The sequence below is a fragment of the Pararge aegeria genome, chromosome Z, assembly GCF_905163445.1.
Source record: "Pararge aegeria chromosome Z, ilParAegt1.1, whole genome shotgun sequence".
Lineage (NCBI taxonomy): Eukaryota > Metazoa > Arthropoda > Insecta > Lepidoptera > Nymphalidae > Pararge > Pararge aegeria.
Genome location: NC_053208.1, coordinates 5,245,115 through 5,265,705, shown reverse-complemented (window position 1 = coordinate 5,265,705; position 20,591 = coordinate 5,245,115). Strand labels below are relative to the sequence as shown.

At 36.0% G+C, this 20,591-nt stretch overlaps 2 protein-coding genes across 2 annotated transcripts; one reads left to right on the top strand and one right to left on the bottom strand.

The window, feature by feature from the left end:
* Nucleotides 1-5,169: 5,169 nt before the first annotated feature.
* Nucleotides 5,170-7,796, top strand: LOC120636515 (protein ALP1-like). Its single transcript, XM_039908025.1, has 2 exons — nucleotides 5,170-5,469; nucleotides 6,807-7,796. The coding sequence occupies exons 1-2, from the start codon at nucleotides 5,171-5,173 to the stop codon at nucleotides 7,690-7,692; spliced, it is 1,185 nt and encodes a 394-aa protein (XP_039763959.1). The 5' UTR covers nucleotide 5,170; the 3' UTR covers nucleotides 7,693-7,796.
* A 6,085-nt stretch (nucleotides 7,797-13,881) lies between these two features.
* LOC120636396 lies at nucleotides 13,882-16,119 on the bottom strand. The gene is made up of 3 exons (XM_039907858.1): nucleotides 15,552-16,119; nucleotides 14,731-14,750; nucleotides 13,882-14,652 (listed from the first exon to the last, which is right to left on the bottom strand). Exons 1-3 carry the CDS (start codon nucleotides 15,883-15,885, stop codon nucleotides 14,011-14,013), a joined length of 996 nt encoding a protein of 331 aa, XP_039763792.1. The 5' UTR covers nucleotides 15,886-16,119; the 3' UTR covers nucleotides 13,882-14,010.
* Between the last annotated feature and the right edge of the window lie 4,472 nt (nucleotides 16,120-20,591).

Below are 20,591 nucleotides of genomic sequence, written 5' to 3'. Positions count from 1 at the left end.
TTCCATGTAGCTGGCCGGTTGTTTATTTCTGTTATAAAGCGGTCGGTGTCGAAGGGTTCCATTTTAAACTAAATACACGCGCAGCACACAATAAAACATTTGCAACTGAGGCGCGGTGCAGTGTTGGCGCGAGCGCCCCTCCTCTGCCCCTACTCCGCTCCTTTTTACGCGCGTTAGTATCGCTTCAAACGCGCGTATACGCACTTCATGCGCGTGCTAAAAAAATATAGAGAGAGGAGGACCAAGGTATTCAGATATTCACTGCAATACCCACAATGTTCAGGATGGCACTTAGATCTTTCATTAATTAACAGTATTATTGAAGCTAAATACCTAGTTTCTTAGCAGTAATCATTTATTCTCATGACTATTATTCTTTTTTCCTATTAAAGTATTCATTTTATAAAAGAAATCTTTAAAGCCCACCAACCTGCTTTAGAGCAGTGTTGTGGGTCTGTACTCTATAAACCTGACTTCCCAAGGAGTGAAATAAAACAACTGGACTGACTCTAATACTGTATATTAAGCTTCTCTATAATTCATATTACTTGTTACCTTCAAATGACTCTACAACCAGTTCGGAATGCTGTCTTCGGCAGAGAAGACCACTGGCAAGAAACTCTACCGTTGCTCTTTTATTCAATCAATTAAAACAAGACTTATAAACACAATTACAACATTATCATATGTTATAACGCTAGGCCCTTTGATACAAGACATATAAGACAGGTCAAACATAACTACTATGATCACTTATAACATCAGGACTTTTGAAACAAATTGTTTGTATAGAGCAACCTATGCTACATAAGCTATCTGTATGAAATAATGCTAGGGCTCCATATATGATACCTGAATAACCCAAAGGATATAAGAGATATACTTATCTGATGCTACATCAGGTACAACCATAGTACCAACAACTTTTAACAACTTATCTCAACTCCATCACCAGTATATACGACTCTTGTTTTGCCACCACAATATTTCGTTAAGTATGTCGTTTCCATTATAAATCATCTATTCCCAATTTGTAACGTTCTATCCACAATACTTTACTTAATCTTCTATTCTCAATTCATTAATTTAAATCCGTCCTCACTTTTCTTTGCCGCCAATCTAACTTGTCAAACTCGCGTCTCCCTCCATAGATCCTATACTTTTATTTGACAGTCTACTAAAGTCCATTATTCTATTTTCAATACATTATCAATGAGTATACAAACTATGATTTGTTCATATATTTAATATAATCATCGGGTTTATCATAAATAAAGTGCTGTAATTCCCTATAGATGATTTATAATGGAAACGATATACTTAAGGAAATATTGTTGTGACGAAACAAGAGTCGTATGTATTGGTGATGGAGTTGAGATAAGTTGTTGTTACTATGTTGGTACCTGATGTTGCATCAGATAAGTATATATCATCTTTTGGTTTATTTAGGTATCATATATGGAGCCCTAGCATAACTTTATACCGACAGTTTATGTAGCAGAGGTTGCTCTATACAAACAACTTGTTCCAAAAGTCCTGATGTTATAAGTGATAATAGTAGTTATGTTCGACCTGTCTTATATGTCTTGTATCAAAGGGCCTAGCGTTATTACATATGACAATGTTGTAATTCTGTTTATAAGTTGTTTTAATTGATTGAATAAAAGAGCAACGGTAGAGTTTCTTGCCAGTGGTCTTCTCTGCCGAAGACAGCATTCCGAACTGGTAGTAGAGTCATTTGAAGGTAACAAGTAATATGAATTATAGAGAAGCCTAATATACAGTATTAGAGTCAGTCTAGTTGTTTTATTTCACTCCTTGGGAAGTCAGGTTTATAGAGTACAGACCCACAACACTGCTCTAAAGCAGGTTGGTGGGCTTTAATGATGTCTTTTATAAAATGAATACTTTAATATAAGAAACTAGGTATTTAGCTTCAATAATACTGTTAATTAATGAAAGATCTAAGTGCCATCATGAACATTGTTGGTATTGAAAGGAATATCTGAATACCTTGGCCTTCCATTCTCTATATTTTTTTAGCACGCGCTTGTATCATCAATGTAAACACAACAATCAGCGTCTACGGCGCTGAAGACGCGCGTCGTCTGCGCGTTAAAAATACGCCGTGTGCTTACGCTCTAAGATCCACAAATCTATACCTAACTACAAAAATTTGACACGCTTTGAATGTGCGAGAAAATGTGTGCCAATTCTGTTGTACATAAATGTTTTAAGAATGAAACATAACATTTTATGAACAGGAAAGCAATACTTTTGACTAAACTATTAAAATTTCAGACCAGACCCTATTGATTAGTACAAAGGCCTCTTAATGGATATTTGTGGAAATCTCAATATCCTCCGATTCAGTGGCGTGCATAGCCCTTGGACCCAGGGTATGCACAAGGTGTTAAGCACAAACGTAAAGTAAAATTAAAATTTAGATTTTAGGTATGTCGGTTTTTAATCAAATTTCTTCACGAATGTTACATTTTTGATTAATTTAATACTATCGTCTATCTACTGCTAATTGAATAAAAGTACATACCCTGATTTACGTCACAAAATTATGACACACCATTCGGCAGCATTTTCTAAGCATACTGATGATGATAATATTTTTTTCCAACATATCATGTTTTTAGCGGCTTTATGAAATTTATTAAGATCACAATATCCTTTATCATTCCACACTTTACGTATTTTAGACAATAAAAAACAAGGAAAGGACAAAAATAATCGATTGGTGTGTACAAATCAGCTTAGCCAAGAATAGTTTTCGTAATATTTATTATTAAACGTACGTGTTACTTTATGACATGTTTTTGGGAGATTTGTATCATTGGTACACATCTTCCTTTGCGAATGATTTCTAATTTTACGATATAGGGATAGAAATTAAAGTTGTCTCTTAAGTACTTTTTCCAGGCACACTGAACCAAAAGAAAGACCGCAAGAATATGCTTTCATCATAAAATGAATGAATAAACTCAAATTCAAAATGCATTTATTTCAAGTAGGCCGAATACAAGCACTTTTGAAACGTCAAGTTTGTCCGTGTGTAGTGACTCTACCACCGGTTCGGAAGGCAGATTCTATAGAGAAGAAGCCGGCAAGAAAGTCAGCAGTTGCTCTTTTCCAGCATCAAAACTTTACTTTTTACATTTTAACATTCATTTTTCTATCTTGTGAGAGATGAAAGCGGAGCCGGATGCTTCCAAGCAACCTTGTCATTAAGAAACTCATCAATTGTATAATAACCTCGCTGTAATAAATGTGTTTTAACACATTCTTTAAACTTATTAGGTTCAAAATTACCTTAGGAATCATATTATAAAAGCGTATACTCAATCCCACTAATGACTTCTGCACCTTTCGCAGACGATATGCAGATGTCACTAATTTATGACCATTTCTTGTAGGTCGACTGTTTATATCCACTTTTTGTTTATAAAGACTAATATGTTGTCTTACAAATACTATATTGTTATAAATATATTGTGAGGCTACCGTAAGTATACCTATTACTTTAAATTTTTCACGGAGGGATTCACGTGATTTAGGTTTATATATTGACCGTACAGCTCTTTTCTGCAATATGAATATAGTTTCAATATCAGCAGCTTTGCCCCATAATAAGATTCCGTAAGACATCACACTATGAAAGTACGCAAAGTAAACAAGTCTTGCTGTTTCTACGTCAGTAATCTGTCTAATTTTCCTGACGGCGTAGGCAGCCGAGCTTAGTTTACCTGCTAGTGTATCTATATGGGTACCCCACTGAAGCTAACAACCCAAGGTCATGCCCAGAAAAACTGTGGAATCTTTCATTATTAGTGATTCTCCATTTATTATTATATTTTTATTAACTTTCTTTACATTTGGTAAAATAAATTCCTCACACTTAGTTTTTTTTGCATTTAAAAGTAAATTATTGACAGTAAACCAGTGCGACATATGCGACATAGCACGTCTCTACCTCTATCAGTTTTAAAAATTAGAGATGTATCATCTGCAAACAGTACAATGTCACAGGTTTCACTGGCATGGTGTGGTAGATCATTTATATACACCAAAAATAGAAATGGACCCAAGATTGAACCCTGTGGGACACCCATTGACGTAGCCGACCCCTGCGACTTATTTTTTTTTATACAAACACTTTGGGTTCTGTCACTGAGATAAGAGGCAACCAAATTTAGTGCAACGTTTTTGATACCATAATGGGCAGTTTAAGAAGCAAGTTTTTATGATCAACACAATCAAATGCTTTGGATAGATCATAAAAAACACCAATGGCATTCTGCGAACCTTCCCAGGCAACGTACACATGTTTTAAAAGTTTAGCACCTGCATCCGTAGTGCTACGACCTTTAGTTTTTCCGTATTGCTCCGGATGCAGTAAGTTATTTACATTGAAGTGATTCAAAAGTTGATTTAATATAATTTTTTCAAAGACCTTACTAAGAGCTGGTAAGATTGAAATGGGTCTGTAATTGTTAATGTTGTTTTTATTGCCAGATTTAAATAGAGGTATAAGTTTACTATGTTTCATAAAATTTGGAAAAGTACCTCTATCAACACATTCATTAAAAAGTATGGCTGAAACAAAAGATGATCGAGTGTTTCGTTTCATACTTAAAGTCTTAAAGATTAATTCATTAAAAAGTATGGCTAAGTAAGGGGCAATAACGTCTATAATGTTAGATATTACCATTACAGACATAGCCCATAAATCACCGGTTTTTTTCTGTTTCAACAACTTAAAATTCTTTATTATTGCAGATATATGCTTAAAATTAAATAAATCTTTGCACTCATTGACGTTGTTCCTCAATAATCTTTGAGCTGCAGTAAGTGAAGAATTAAGTGAATCAGTCAACAAAATAGGAACACTGTGAAAAAGTTTTCAAAGGTACTTGCAACCTCACTGTCAGCGGTAACTTTATTATCATTAATAATTAATTCAAAGTTTACGTCGCGAGATTTAGCTTACCCAGTTTCATTATTTAGGGCCGAAACACATAACGCAAACTGCTTATTTTTGCGGCGCCGCAACGCCAAAATCGGCAGTTGCGTTGCCGCGTTGCGGCGTCGCGAAACAGGGCATTATGGTAGGGTAACCATTTTCTCGTGATTTTTGAGTGTGGATAGACGTCTCTCTGCGATGGATCGTATTAAACTTATTGCTTATTTGTTATTAAGAAGACATTATTCTATCTTAAAAATACGGCAAAGAAGATACTGGATACATCCATTAAGTAAGGGTATGAATCCAAATGGCGAGTTCTTTTCTAAAAAATACGAAGCATTAAAGATAGACGAAAAAAAATTTGTTGCCTACTTTAGAATGAGTATATCATCATTTGAAGAGCTATTAAGCGAGTTATCAAAATATATACAGAAGAAAAAAAATAAAGGAAGGAAACCAGTTACTGCTTTGGAAATGCTGGGCTTAACTTTAAGGTAAAACAAATAGGTTTCTTATTTTTTTTTTATTGATGTTTATGGCACTCGGAATCAAATGTTTAGTTTTATTTGTACCCCTGGCTTTATACACCTGTGGTACTAGCGGGGTGTCGATAAAAATTTTGCATCACTAGTGTTCATGGTTTGGGGGTACCTAGTGGTACAAAGCCAGGTTCAAATGAAACAAGACAGAATCAAATTAAGCTTTTTGCATTATACAATTTTCTTACTTTAAGAATACTTTAATAGGCCTTAAAAAATGTAATGATCAATTTAAGAAAAATCAAACTCCTCATCTTGTGAAACATAGGAAGTAGCTGACGTTTCGTCCAGTAAAAATGGTGAATTTATTGGACGTTGTTGGTTTGATGATGAGGTAGTCCTCTGTTCAGTAATCGAACTTCCAGGAGTAGAAGTGTGGTAGCCACTCTGAACCGTATTATCGTATCTCATAGTTGAATATCCTTGATTATAACCCTGATGCTGATATTCTTGATTATAGCCGTGATGTGTATTTTGATGAATTGAAGGTTGAAGAATGTCCGTTAATATTTGAAGCACCCGACTTTGAAATATCAATGTTTGATTCTCATTTAACGATTGTAGAGATGGTAAAATCCCCTTGAAAAAATGCAAATGTCTATTCTCCGGTGTTTTTAATATTGCCAATAAATCTTCTTCAATATCATCCTTATCATCTGCCTTTCGTTTTCGTGGTTGACTTTTATAACGAGGCAATGCCGTTATTTCATTCTAAATATCTCCTTCCGCTACACATAAACTGGAATCAGTTGCATTTTGTGAAACCTTTTTCAAAAACTGTAATTGTTTATTCAAGTGATATTCTTTAATTTTTGCAGCTCCAGCTCCTGATCAATTGGCATCTTTTAGTTTTTTTTGATATTTAGCAAAATTATCTTTTATGGCCTTCCACTTCTTGACTAAATCATTACCTGCAACAAATAACTTCACAAGTGAAAAATAGTAATAAAGACTAAAATTCCCTAGATTCCATTTATACTACATATAAAATTACATATAAAATTTGATATAACTTTCATAAGTACTTTCGGTCCATCCAATTTCATATAAATGGCTGGCCGCCGAAAAAGAACAATTTTCTGCTTTTTCTTGACTTAGGCAAGTTAAAAACTGATTGACTTTGCCTAGAACAACCATAATGTAAAATATTTCTTGAGTACTTCTTTGAAAAACTACCTGTCTATCTTTGAAAATCTATTCCTAGCAACACTATTACCTGCGCAGTTTGAGTTTGATTATACCTACATTTGTATTATTTTATTATTTGCCTACTAATTATTATTTCATTTTAGATTTCTAGCAACCGGCAGTGATTTTAAAACCATGCATACGAATTACTTCCGAGGAGCAAGTACAATAGCAAAAATTGTAAGGACAGTTTGTCGCGCCATATGGAAACATCTATCAAGTCAAAATATACCTCCTATAACAAAACAGGTTCTAGAAGATGTCGCTATTGAGTTTGACAAGAAAGCAAATTTTCCTAACTGCATAGGAGCTCTTGGTAAACATGTCCGTATTACATGTCCTGCGCACAGTGGATCACTGTTTTACAATTATAAGGGCTATAATTCAATAGTTTTATTAGCTCTTGTAGATTCTAGATATAGATTCATTTTTGTCGATATAGGAGCGTATGGCAAGGAAAGTGACTCCACCGTTTTCCAGAACTCTAAACTTTATGATTTGATTATGACACGCAAATTACCTATTCCTGTACCAAAGCCTTTACCAGGTTCTCAAAATGAAACTCCATTTGTTTTTGTAGGAGATGAAGCATTCTCAATTTCGAATAACGTCATGCGCCCTTACTCAGGGAAACATTTGTCGGTACAACAAAGAGTTTACAATTATCGACTGAGTCGTGCCCGAAGATATGTCGAGTGCGCTTTTGGCATCCTAGTCAATAAATGGCGCATATTTCATCGATCTATGAATGTGCAATACGAATTTGCGACAGACATTATCAAGGCATGTTGTGTAATGCACAACTTTGTTTTGAATCGAGATGGAGTACAAGCGACCGATGACATTATCTTTGATGATTCTGATCTGCAAATGTTGCATTTGCCCACAGCAAATGAAAATAATTTAAGCCCACATCTAATACGGAATGATTTTTGTAATTACTTTTCCAGTGATGTTGGCGCCCTAAGTTGGCAATTAAACAAAATATGAATGTTCGTATACCTACTCAGTTCAAAATACAAATAATACCTTAATACATTTGATTCAAACTATTTAACATGTTGTGAACTGCGAATAAACAATTTAAATGGCAATTTGGTTTTATTTATAGTATTTGTTTACCTTTTTGAATAAGAGCGCGAGAAAAAATATAATTTTAACTTAGAGAAAATCTTTTGCATAGGGCATTAAAATAAATGGTGTATTTCATATGATTAAAAAAAAAAAGATACATGCTACTTACATTAAACTACAATTTTTACAATTTAAACCGCGGATCAGATTTTTACGTTTTTACTACAGTAAAAATTGTAGTTTTATTGTGAATAGTGATCGCGTAAACCTAAGACAATACTATGTTACTACTTACCCAGTTTTGATTTTTCGGTTGAGTTTTTTTCCTTGTAATCAACATAAACGATCTCACAAATGCTTTTCCATGCTTCTTGTTTTATAAATTTGTCTTTATAGGTTTCGTCACTAGTATCCCACAAACAACGGTGTTCCTGAACCGAAGATATAAACAGATCGACGTCAACGTCAGACATTTTAATTTTAAAACTGCTTCTCGGTTGACACGTGTTGTTTGCAAGAGTGTTAGAAACAAACTGCATCCTTGTCAACAAGTATGACGTCATAACGCTGGAATTCGCGTCGTGCGTTGCGGCGCCGCACCGCTATAGCGCACTGCCGATTTCAGCGGCGCGGCGCCGCAACGCGCTTATGTGTTTCGGCCCTAACAATTTTCCAGGTTGTTTGTACTTTGTTATCCGATTTTATTATTTGATCCTTAAAGTATAGCGACTTAGCATGAAAGCAAACGTTCTCAAACGTTTTAGAGTACATTTTTACGTGTTGTAGGAAAGCTGGACTGGTGGTGGTGATAGTTATATTGTTTTTCACTATAGAGCTCATACAAATTATCTCTACTTTTGTATATGCCAATAGTTGCCCAATCGCTAAACTTAATTTTTTTATTGAAATCTATATGTTTGAAATTGAATATTTTGTTAAATTCATTTTCTATAATATTATAGATATTGTGAGTATGATTATAGTGTCCATCTAGTATCAGTAAAATCCTCGATTCAGGAGAGAATACACCAATATTGAATAAAGTGCTTGAACCAGTCTGTAAAGATGTTCATTTTTATTCACCCTGATGGATGTGCAACTCCGACTGATCCTGGAGGACAGCCTCTCATTAACTGAGCACTCATATTTTTTCTGGGAAAAATAATGAACGGTTGCACAAAATGACCAGTAGCATTCATGCAAAAAACTATTGTCATCAGAGATCCTCTTTCTGCTGAAGTCAGTGCAGGCAGCTACCTGGCGTTTACCTTTGTGGCCGATGATTTGTAGTATCTTACTTTGTACTATTGTGAGGTCTGATTCATCCCCGTTTTAAATACGATTTGGTGGATAGTTATTTTTAGTGTAAAGCTTTTCAAGGAGGTTGAAAAAGGCTTCCACTTTTTCTTTTTCAAATCCAAATGCTATGGCGAATGATGTTGGTACATCATTTGGTCGTTGGTCTTCTTATCGAAAGTTTATCGTTTATAGTTTTTTATATAATATTATGGAATATTCCATAATCAGACACGGACAAACAGTCCATATTTGGATTATTATACTAGTTCAAACTCTTCTAAATATTTTTTATAGTCATAATATTTTAATGACAAAAGATCTCAAAATCGTGAAATAAACATAATACCGATATACTTAATAGTATAACACTTATGTAAACAAACATAATACTGCTGATAATACTCGTTTATTTATTTATTACTTACGAGTACCTTATAATTTTCTGCACGACAACAAAACAAAATACGCCTGCCACACGTGAAGCATTCGCGCAACTGGCTCGATGGTGTGGGTGCGATAGTTAGGAGATCGAATGAAACAAAAGATGATCGAGTGTTTCGTTTCATACTTAAAGTCTTAAAGAAATGAAGGTATTCCATATTAGGATACTATTCCATATTTGGTGACTTTCCTCTAATATAATGGATTGTCCTTGCCTTTTACGAATAATTTAATACAATCTAAGGATTCCGTGGTGAATTCTGGATTAGGATCAATACTTTGGTACCATGACGTAAGAGTGGCTGGGTGAGGTAGGCAAGTGTTGAAACATTCTCTTAAGTATTTATAAGCTCGCGGACTAAAATTCAGACAAAGTGCGAGCTTGCTTTTAAGGCTGGTGAACATTTTTTACTACTAACAGCAAGACATAAGTATCAAAAAATCTTTTTTCTCTGGATCAATAATTGACTCTAGCATATCATCTTCCTCATCGCTGACCAGAGATTTCGCTTTGAGTTCAACAATAACACTTTCTAAATTTGCCACTCTCTTGAATAATCTTCTACTTTTTGCCTAAAGAGCTCACAGTTTTTAGAGCCTATCTGCTGACTGTTTCTTTGTAACTTTCTTCGCTTCCTTCACGGTGTGAGTGATGGTAACTGTCCCTAAAAACAGTCACCAAAATATAGAATAGAATAGGCATTGAGGTTTGAAAGTTACTGTATAAGATATGGTAGGTTCATTTCTTTGTAGACTTTTATGTGTATGTACAGTTGCAGTCAAAATTGCCTCTGATTGTTATTTATTTTTATTAGATATTTTATTATTTTTAACAGCGGTTTTAAATGGGGGTTGTGCTTGTGCGATATTCTAGTTTATGAAAACTGGCAAGCGCACTCTTGCGCGACTGGGACCTGGGCTAGGAGCATCAGGCTTGGCCGGCAAGGCGTACTGCACTGTTTTATCACGAGTAAAAGTCCTTTTAAAAAACTCTTTACAAATCGTCTCATCTCGTGTCATTAAACGCTGCTCAGGGAGAGATACAAGCTCCCAAAATAGTTTTAAATAGTTGTCATTGAACTCAAACACGCGTTAGGCAGTGGTCCGACCGCCGGCAGAAAACGACTAACTATCGGCGATTTCCTCTCACAAGAAACGCACAAGAAATGTACATTCCGTGTTCCGTAAAAGAGATACATATATTAAAAGTTGCTCTCTGACTGTTCACACTGCCGGCGACCACTCGCTTGACTAGTTTTGTCGCTGAGCGACGAGCTTTAAGCAATAAACTCGCTCAGCGATACTTGTTCAGCGATGCTCGCTCGCTTGATCATTTCTTCAGTGCGGCATTGAAAATAGACTTATGGATAGCGACAAATCATTGCTACTCTCATCGTTGTCTAGGTAAGACGACGACGATGATGTATTTTACGATAATGTTTGTATAGCGGCAGTGGCAACTCTGAGAAAACGGAAGAACATGAGAGGGAAAAACGACGATTTTAATTATTTTTGTATTTTAGTTCAGTGAGTTCAGACTTTTTTATAAATTAAAAGATCATTAATTTCGTTCATATTTTAGAATGAAGAGAAATGAATTTGAATAGAATGTGACATCAAGAAAAAAAATACAAATTATAGAGAAGCAATTAGTACAAGAGAGCGTCTTGCTATTACACTAAAGTAGGTTTTAATAATAATAATAATAATAATAATGATTTATTTTCAGGATACAGGACCCACAGTTATACATATTATATACACCATATGAAATATTAAAACAAAAATGTTAATAAAATAGTAAAGAAACTAATGAAAAAAAAAAGTTTGTCTGCTCCGACGCACGACTGGAGTTTACTCCTTAAGTGCGATTGGCTAAACATACGCAAAAAGAGTTTATTTAACTGAAAAAAGATAAATACCATATGAAAGGCTAAATTACTTTATTTATTTAATTTTTTCTTCAATTGGAAAACCAACAGTTGTAGATACTAAATAGTTAACAAATTGGTTGACTTAAAACTAATAACAGGTTTCCACAGATAAGTCTTATATAAACAAGGGTACCTGATAGAACCCAGCAATAACGCAGCAAACTATAACAAAGTGTTAAGTTTACCTAGCATGCAACAGTTTATCTACTAAGTTGCGACGTACACTGTTCATATTACCATAAAATAAGTCAATTTCGGGGTAGTTGTAAAGAGAATTAAGAAGGCGAGAGACGCGATTATAAAGTAATTAAATCTATTCTTAGTTTTAGTTAAGGGTACGTGCAGAATCTTTTTATGCCTAGGTAATCGCGAGGGTAAAAATAAATCTAACTTAGTAAGTAATTCCGGACTATCAATTGACCGTCTAACAATGTTAAGTAAGAGACAAACATCGGCAATGTTTCTACGTGTATGAAGGGGTACAAGGTGTAAATCCGAACATGATATTTCGTAGGAAGCTTTAGGAAGATGAAATTTGTGCTTAAGGAATCTGATAAATTTCTTTTCAATACTTTCTATTTTATTGATATAAATGTGATACGCAGGATTCCATATTTGGCAAGCATACTCTAGTTGACTACGGACCAGTGAACAGTAGAGGATTTTGATGGTTTTCATTTTTTTGAATGGTTTACTAACACGTATAATAAAACCTAAAGCTTTAAATGCTTTGGTCACAATATAATCTATATGATAATCAAAAATTAGTTTAGTGTCGAGGAGTACCCCGAGATCCCTTATAATATCAGTTCTGGTAAGGGTTTGATGTTTTAATGTGTAGTCATAGAAAAAAGGTTCCTTTTTCCTAGTAAAAGATATAGAGTTACACTTAAAGACATTAAGATCAAGTTTATTTTGAATGCAGTAATCATCTAATCTAAACAAGTCAGCTTGTAAAAGTTCCGCATCTTTAACATTATTGACTGTACGAAATACCTTCAAGTCATCAGCAAAAAGTAGAAATTTTGAATGTATAAAGCAAAGATCGATATGAATAGTAAATAAAAAGAGTCCCAACAAGGACCCTTGGGGTCACACCCGACGGTGCTGCCATCCAATTTGATTTAAAACCATTTAACACAACTGTTTGAAGTTTTTTATTAATATAAGAAGAAAACCAGCGATACAAATCTCCTCTGATCCCAAAGGAGGCCAGTTTTTTTAGAAGCAAGATGTGGTCAATCCTGTCAAAAGCTTTGCTATAGTCAGTATATACAGCATCAACTTGGTCACGACTTTCTAAATTATCAGTAAGAAAATCTAAGAATAGTGCCAAGTTTGTGACCGTAGATTTAAGAAACCATGTTGGTTCTGACTAAATTGCAACTTTATTAATTAGATCAACATGGCTTCCATTATTAATTACAGTGACAAGTGGTTTATGGTAACTAAAATAAGACACATGGACGTTGGTAGATACGTGGTTCACGAATCTTGAAAGTACCGCATCAATGGTTACCATACCTCGTTGTCCACATTGCTCTATAGCCGTCTACTCACTCGCGCGCGAATCACGGCGCGAATCGCGACGCGAAGCGCGGCGCGATTTGGAGCAAGAACTGCCAACAGTCCACACTCGCAGAGGTTCGCGCCGGGCTCACAGTATAGTTTGCGCTCTTGACGCGTATGCACGCCAAGTATTTAATATATTTTAATCTTCCAATTTTTCTCAATCAATCAACATACTTGTGTTGTCGGTATGGATAGTGAAACCACTACAGCAGCTGCGGGGCTACTTTGCGCTTTGGCAATTTATAGTTACGCCTTAAAGAAAAAACGAACAATTCAAAAGAAGCAAAGAAAACGGAGATGGTGGATTACCACCATTCACCGAAACAGAACCAGGTAAGTACCAACTTATTATGCTTTCTCGTAGTTTAGAATATAGACGTAGTACAAGATGGGTGAAATAAATATAATAATAATATATATTCACTTTTAACTATATAAAATTACAGTTTTAATAACAGTTAAAATGTTATATGCCGCTGTCACATATCTATGGTGTGGGAACTGATACTTGATAACTTTGTATTTTGTTACAGTGCAACTATGGAGAAGCAGTTGAATGAACTAGTTGCAGAACCTTCAGAGGAATTCAAAAAGTTTTCTCGGATGTCATTAAATGATTTTGAATATTTGCTTAGTCAAATTTCAACACGAATTTCAAAACAAGACACCCAATTACGAAAAGCTATTCCTGCCCAGATACGTCTTGCTATAACACTGAGATACTTAGCAACAGGAGACGACTATGAAAGCCTTCATTTTTTGTTCAAAGTTTCACCACAAATAATATCAAAATTTATACCAGAAGTTTGCCATGCCCTATGTGAAGTGTTAGAGGATGAAATAAAAGTAAGGACATAAATTTTATAAATTTAATATGCTTATTTGGAACTAAACTTAAAATCTAGAATATAATTTTGTAAAATCAACCAAATGTAATTACAAAATTCAATAGGCAATCAAAACAAAATTCGGTAATTTCAGTAGGTATTTAACTTAAGTCAAAAGCTGTCTGAACTAAATCATTCTTATGATCAAATGTGTTTGCATCTTGGTTCCCTGGTATATGAAGGACAGGATACTCGTTATCTGGTGTACGAAGTAGCCGGTTGGATTGGATAATGATATTAGAAGGTGGGGCTGATAATACTTGTTTATTTTGGTAATAAGTATTTTGATTCGCCTGCCCATAATGAAATGGAGGCTCTGAATGCGTAGATGATGATGTTCCCGGTCTTGGTTCATTAAAATTAGGTGGCGATGGAGTCATCACTAAAGGGTCATCAAATTGGTATCGTAAATACATGCCGTCAATGTCGTGCATCAACTTCAATCTATTCTTTTCAGATAATTTTCGCAACTTATTTGCTAATAGTTTTCCGTATAAATCGCAATCATCGTCTTGCTGGATAGGCTGTAATGGGTTCCTTTTTAGCGAGGATTTGAAGGTGGCAAGAGCGTCTTTAACGACATTTCCTGCGTCAACCAGTTCTGAAGAGATTTTGCGTTGGCGGATTGTCTGGTCGCTGTCTTTTTGGGTGTTAATAGACTGACATCGATTTTCATTCATTTCTTCAACATTCTCTTCAATAGCTTCGAGATTTACTTCTTTAGGCTCCTGCACCCCACGTTCCTAAAAAAACACATACATTTAGGCACCTACATACTGTTTTTTACATGAAGGTTTTATTGTTATCTTTTTTGCAGATACCATCTTGTCCAGAAGAATGGCTGCGTATTGAAAGAGGATTTGCAAGGAAGTTTCCTCGAGCGATTGGATCTATTGACGGCAAACATATTGTTCTCGACTGTCCATTCAATTCTGGTTCTGTATACTATAATTATAAAAGAACCTTCAGTATAGTATTACTGGCATTAGTTGATAGTCAATGTAATTTCATTTTAGCTGATATTGGTTGCCAAGGCAGAATAAGTGACGGTGGAGTTTTTACAAATAGTCTTTTATGGAACAAGATGTGCACAAACAGCTTAAATTTACCACCACCGCATCCTTTACCAGGTTTGAATATTGATGTGCCCTACGTTTTTTTGGGGGATGGAGCCTTTGCACTGTCAGAACATTTAATGAAGCCCTATCCTGATCAGCACAACATGGGATCTGCAAAACGTGAATTCAACAAAAGATTATCTTCAGCTCGTGTAGTGGTAGAAAATACTTTTGGTATATTGGCGGCCAGATTTAGAGTATTTAGAAAACCAATCCCATTACAACCACAAAAGGCTAGCCTTATAACATATACTTGTATACTACTACATAAATTCTTGAGACGAAGTTCTACTTCTTCACATATCTATACACCACCCGGATATATTGATATGTTTGATGATGATGGAGTACTTATACAACCTGGATCATGGAGGACAGATCAAGAAAATAAATCCGCTTTTCGTAACTTGAGAAGAGTACCTCGGCGATCAGCAAATAACGCCACAGAAATAAGAAACGAATTCACAAAATATTTAAGTAATATTTAAGTACCTAACTAATAAAAAATAAAGTTACCTACTTACCGTATTCATACGTTTTTTTACATTTTAGATTATCTCCCAAAAAAGCATCCATTGCTTCGTAAGCGAACCAAATAGGCTGATATATCTCATCGGCACCAGCTCCCGATTGAACGGACTTCTTAACTTTTCCCTTGTAGCTCCTATAGCTTGACATAAGAGAATCTTTTTTCTTTTTTAAATCAGCAATTGGTATTTCCATCACCGTACTTATCCAAGCATCGTGGCTTTTCAATTTGTTTTTATAGTCTTTCAAATTAATGTCCCACAATACCGGCTCAGCACGAAGACATTCTATAAACGATAGTTCTAATTCATTGCTCCAGACGATACTCATTTTGCACGCAAAATCGTAGTCTTTATTAAAAAATTAAAACACAACCGTCCGTGTCAATTGCTACTGAGCGACTGAGCTGCCCGCGAATGTAGAGTCTTGTCGTGTTCGCGTCGCGTATCGCGCCTGCGAGCCCTTTGTCGCGGGACAAAAAACCGACAATTTTCGGGGAACACAGCGCGAACGAGTCGCGAAGCCGCGAAGAATATGTGAATCGGATCTACACTCGTGTTCGCGGGTGCTTTGCGATTCTCTCGAGTGAGTAGACGGCTTATCAGAAACAATATCTAAATTCAGTTCAGATTTTAAAAACTGTATTAATGTCAATCCGTCATCTTTGCTAAGATCGACATTTAAATCGCCACTTAGTACGAGCGGCAATAAGTGGTATTCTTTTCTAAGTAGCTTTGATCCACCTTGTAATCGATATTGGGATGTACATCTGAAATTTTCAATTTCAACGGATTCCTCGTTGCGAAGCCACGTTTCTAATAATATTAAAATATCTGCTTGTATAATGTTACCACGGAGATCACGTGCATGTGCTAGGAGACTTTGGCAATTGAGCGAGAAGAGAATCATGTTTCCTTCATTTATTTTATTAAGTATAACCTGATCAACTGTTGTGAGTTGAACAGTGGAAAGCCTCATAAATTCTTGGCGTAAAAGAACCATTGCTGCGTTACGTCGTCTACCATGATAGAAACGTTGAATGTTATCAGTAGGAACAATGTATAAGGCTACGTAGACCAAAGATTGCGAATGTGTCTTGTGGTATTTGTACACAATTTTATCAAATGTTCCTCCTGGTGTCTTGTGAATGGTCAACGCGCAAGCCGGTTTGAGTGGGAAATGTTTTCTTTTAGCATGAATCGATTTATTTCGGTTGAGAGGCACCGTTGCAGATCTACGGTTGATAGGAACGAATTCTCTACTGATTCCTTTTAAGTTTGCATAACCAGCCACTTTCCCGCGAGCTTTAACACCAACACCTTTTGGAAATAGAAGCCAAACTCAGTTTTTAAATTATAAGCTTCAACTGAGTGGTTGTCATTAAATAAACGGATTCCACTAGGACAGCGTTCTTCTGCTTCTGCCTCTGAACCAAACCTTGACTCAATCAAATCCAACTGTTGTGTATTTAATTGATCATTTGTCAACAGTGATAAGAATTCAGCATTTTCTTGTCCCATGACTTTATTCAATTCATAAAAAGAGATTCCTCTCCATAATTGCCGACCATCAATTCGTTGAACTTTTTGTTTCCAAATAGGAGTTCCTCTTACAGGGGGCAGTTATCTCAAATCACCGATGAAAATAATGTGTAATCCACCAAAAGCAGCATCAAAATTGCCTGTTATTTCTCTCAGTCTGAGATCAATACGTTCTAACATTTCAGCCCCGATCATGCTGATATCATCTTGACGAACTTGAATATAGATCTATATAATCCTTTAACCTCGTTTGATAATGGTGTTTGAAAACCCGAAAGAGTGATTTTGAAAGCAGTGTGAACAGTCGTGCCTCCTATAGCAACTGCGGCCTTTCCTGTCAGATGCATATGCAAGATAAGCATTGCAATAACCATCCGTATCAGTGAATCGATTACAGATTTCCATGATAAGTTTTATTAGGAATGTTTTTCCACATCCAGCAGGACCAGTTAAAAAAAGCTGTAACGGGACTGGATTGGGGGAAGTTAACAACCATATAACATGTTGTGCTAACTCGTTCTGCTTCGCGTTTGTTTTTCTCATCAATTTGAGAAAGTCTCGAGTCTCAATCAAATTTTCTTTCTTTTTCCATATCCCACCGAGCTTATTCATCGTCGCTTATACCACATCATCATTAACACTCTCACTGCCAGCAATATATAGCATTGTTCCAGTTCAGTAAGCCACGGAGTCCGCCTGCGGGTCCCAACGTATCCGCTGCGGTAGGCCGTCACTCAAAATGAAAAAATATTGCAGCAGGCCGTGGGGTCCGCCGGCGTCTAGTAAAGAATGCTTTTAGCACGCCGTGGGATCCGCTGTGACCCCCTAAATTCAAATAGATATTTGTACTACTGGCCTGCTAATAACGAAAAAATATGGCTAACATTGGCTTGCGCATATAGTGAGCTACATGTTGAAAAAAAAATCAAGTCAATCGGAGCAATAATTACATTTCTGTGTGGCGGGGAAAAAATAAAAAAATAAAACATTAAATTGACAAACCTTTATTGTTGTAGCACAAAAAGAGGAAACAACATGCATTTTGAAAAAAAAAAATACTATTTGCTATGCTTATTGGCAAAACAAGACGCGCAAACACTGGGCTTCGTTGGGCAAGTGAGGCATACAGTACTTGTTTTTTTTGTAAGTTTCTTCGCCTCTACGCTTGATTTGCCTTCTTGACGTAAACTTTCGTAGCAGTGTATACACTTACGACGTATTAATCGATTGCGATGGTCAGTCAATGGGTTCTTTCCGAACTCATGTTTAGTTACGACAGGGTCGGTAGCACGGCGCTGCTGTAAATCCATCAACTGTATACATAGGTTCTCACGAAATTTCGTTATTGTATAAGTTTTAGTTGTAAGTCTTTTACGAGACTTGTATATCAAGTAGGCATTTACGACAGACGTAGTTAGCAGTAATTCAATTCCCAGTTTTTGAAACCAACGTACATTTCTTCTTAAAGGATTACAGTAACTGCCCATCTGATCAGAAAAGTCTATTGCACTTTTGTATTTGTTGTATTCGGCAATTACTGATGGTTTCAAAGCAGTTTTTCGCCTATTTCGCTTGCTCCGGACTGTTACGAATCCAACTGAATGTTTTGTTGATAACGCGAGGACGTCTCTCTTGTCTTTCCACTTTAAAACCAAAATTCCGTCATCATTTTCTTTTGCTATCATCTCACCTTTATGCAACTTTGTGGAAATAATATCTTTCGGCAACCCTCTTCGATTTTTTCGAACTGTGCCAAGCAAATGCGTAGACCGGTTTAAAAGGGACTTTGCTAAGTCTACGCTTGTATAAAAATTATCGGTTACAATACTTCGGCCCGCATCTAAGTATTTCTCGCTCAGATTCATAACCACATCTTTTGACAAATTTTGGCCAGGCGTCGTTTTCTTACCTTCATATACAATCAGATCATGTACATAACCATTTTCATCACATATTTTGAACAGTTTTATCCCATATTTGTGCTTCTTCCCAGGGATATATTGCATGAAAACAATCCTGCCACGGAAGGCAACCATTGTCTCATCCACTGTTAGATATTCTCCAGGTGTGTTATAGTTCTGAAATTTTTTGGTTATCAAGTCAACCAGACGTTTTACTCGGATAAGTCTGCCAGCATTAGATGACAAATAAAAATATGTATCCTCAAAGTGCCAGCACCGCAGCAGCAATTCAAAGCGATTTCGGCTCATTACTGAACCAGCTACGGGATTTTTGTATAATATATTCTTACTCCAGTAATCAGATATCTTAGGCAGTTTTTTTATACCCATCCATATCAGCAGACCAAGGAATTTTTTAATTTCATTTTGATCACAATCCTTCCAATCTACTAGTCTACTTGATCGTCTCAAAACTTTAAGTATCATAGTTTTATTCGCATAACAGTTAGTCATGGTCACCATCAGGTTAATTATTTCGTCGTCCACAAACAAACTATAATAATCCAGTTCGGTCTTACACGTGTCGGGAATATTTTTTATACCAGATGTAAAAGCTAAAGGGAATTGTTTTTGACGAGAGCCAGTTGGTATACTCCATTGACCACTACTGTCTACCGATTGTTGTACGGGGCGGTCCCTTTGAGTTTGATGTAAACTCTGCGCAGTGACATCTTCATCGGTGCTTTCGCTATCGGAGTATCCATCACTATCGGTACTACAAGTAGATTCCGATGAAGGCACGTAATCAGGATCATAGTCCGAGTCGTCCGACATGTTTTACATACTCTAAAACAATATTCTTCACAAAAAAATTAACTCTAATCCCGAAAGTTGTGAAAGCGCGGGAAAACGACGCACACAGCGAGCCAAGGGGGCGGCCGGCGGTCAACTAACAATTACTTTAGCTGGCGTCACAATGAAATTCTAGAAAATTACAAGCGGCGTGACAGACAAAATCTTTTGGGGACGGCCGGCGACCCCCACGGCCTGCTGGTTAATTTTTCTTTAAAATAAGACCGGCCCTTTGCACTCGAAAACTTGGGGCCCGCCAGCGGATCCCACGGCAGTGAGAGTGTTAATCCTTGAATGAGGATCTTGAAGAAGAAGTTGATACGGATCTTCCTCGACATAAACTTGATTCCGATTATCCTGTGAATAATTGAGCTCAATTTCTTCCCGACATAACCGAGAGCAAATTTATATAGTTTTAGCAATGTCTATATTAGATTCGAATTCTTTTCTTCTTTCCATTACGACGGCTTGATTTTCTTTAAAAATACGTAAAAATTACATGTCGGCCAGAATATCAGTTTCATTAATCATAAACGGAATATGTAGAGTAACCATTTCTCTTTTATATTCCGATAATTCTTTCCCCATGTCATAATTTCGATATCTTATCATTTTTGGAAACTTCCGTAGTTTTAAAATGCCTTTACTTATAATGTTATAATGTTACTGCAATATATCGAGAAACAAACTGAGCTAGAGTGACGTGATCAAGTTCAACGGGTCTTTTTTCGAACTTTTCAAA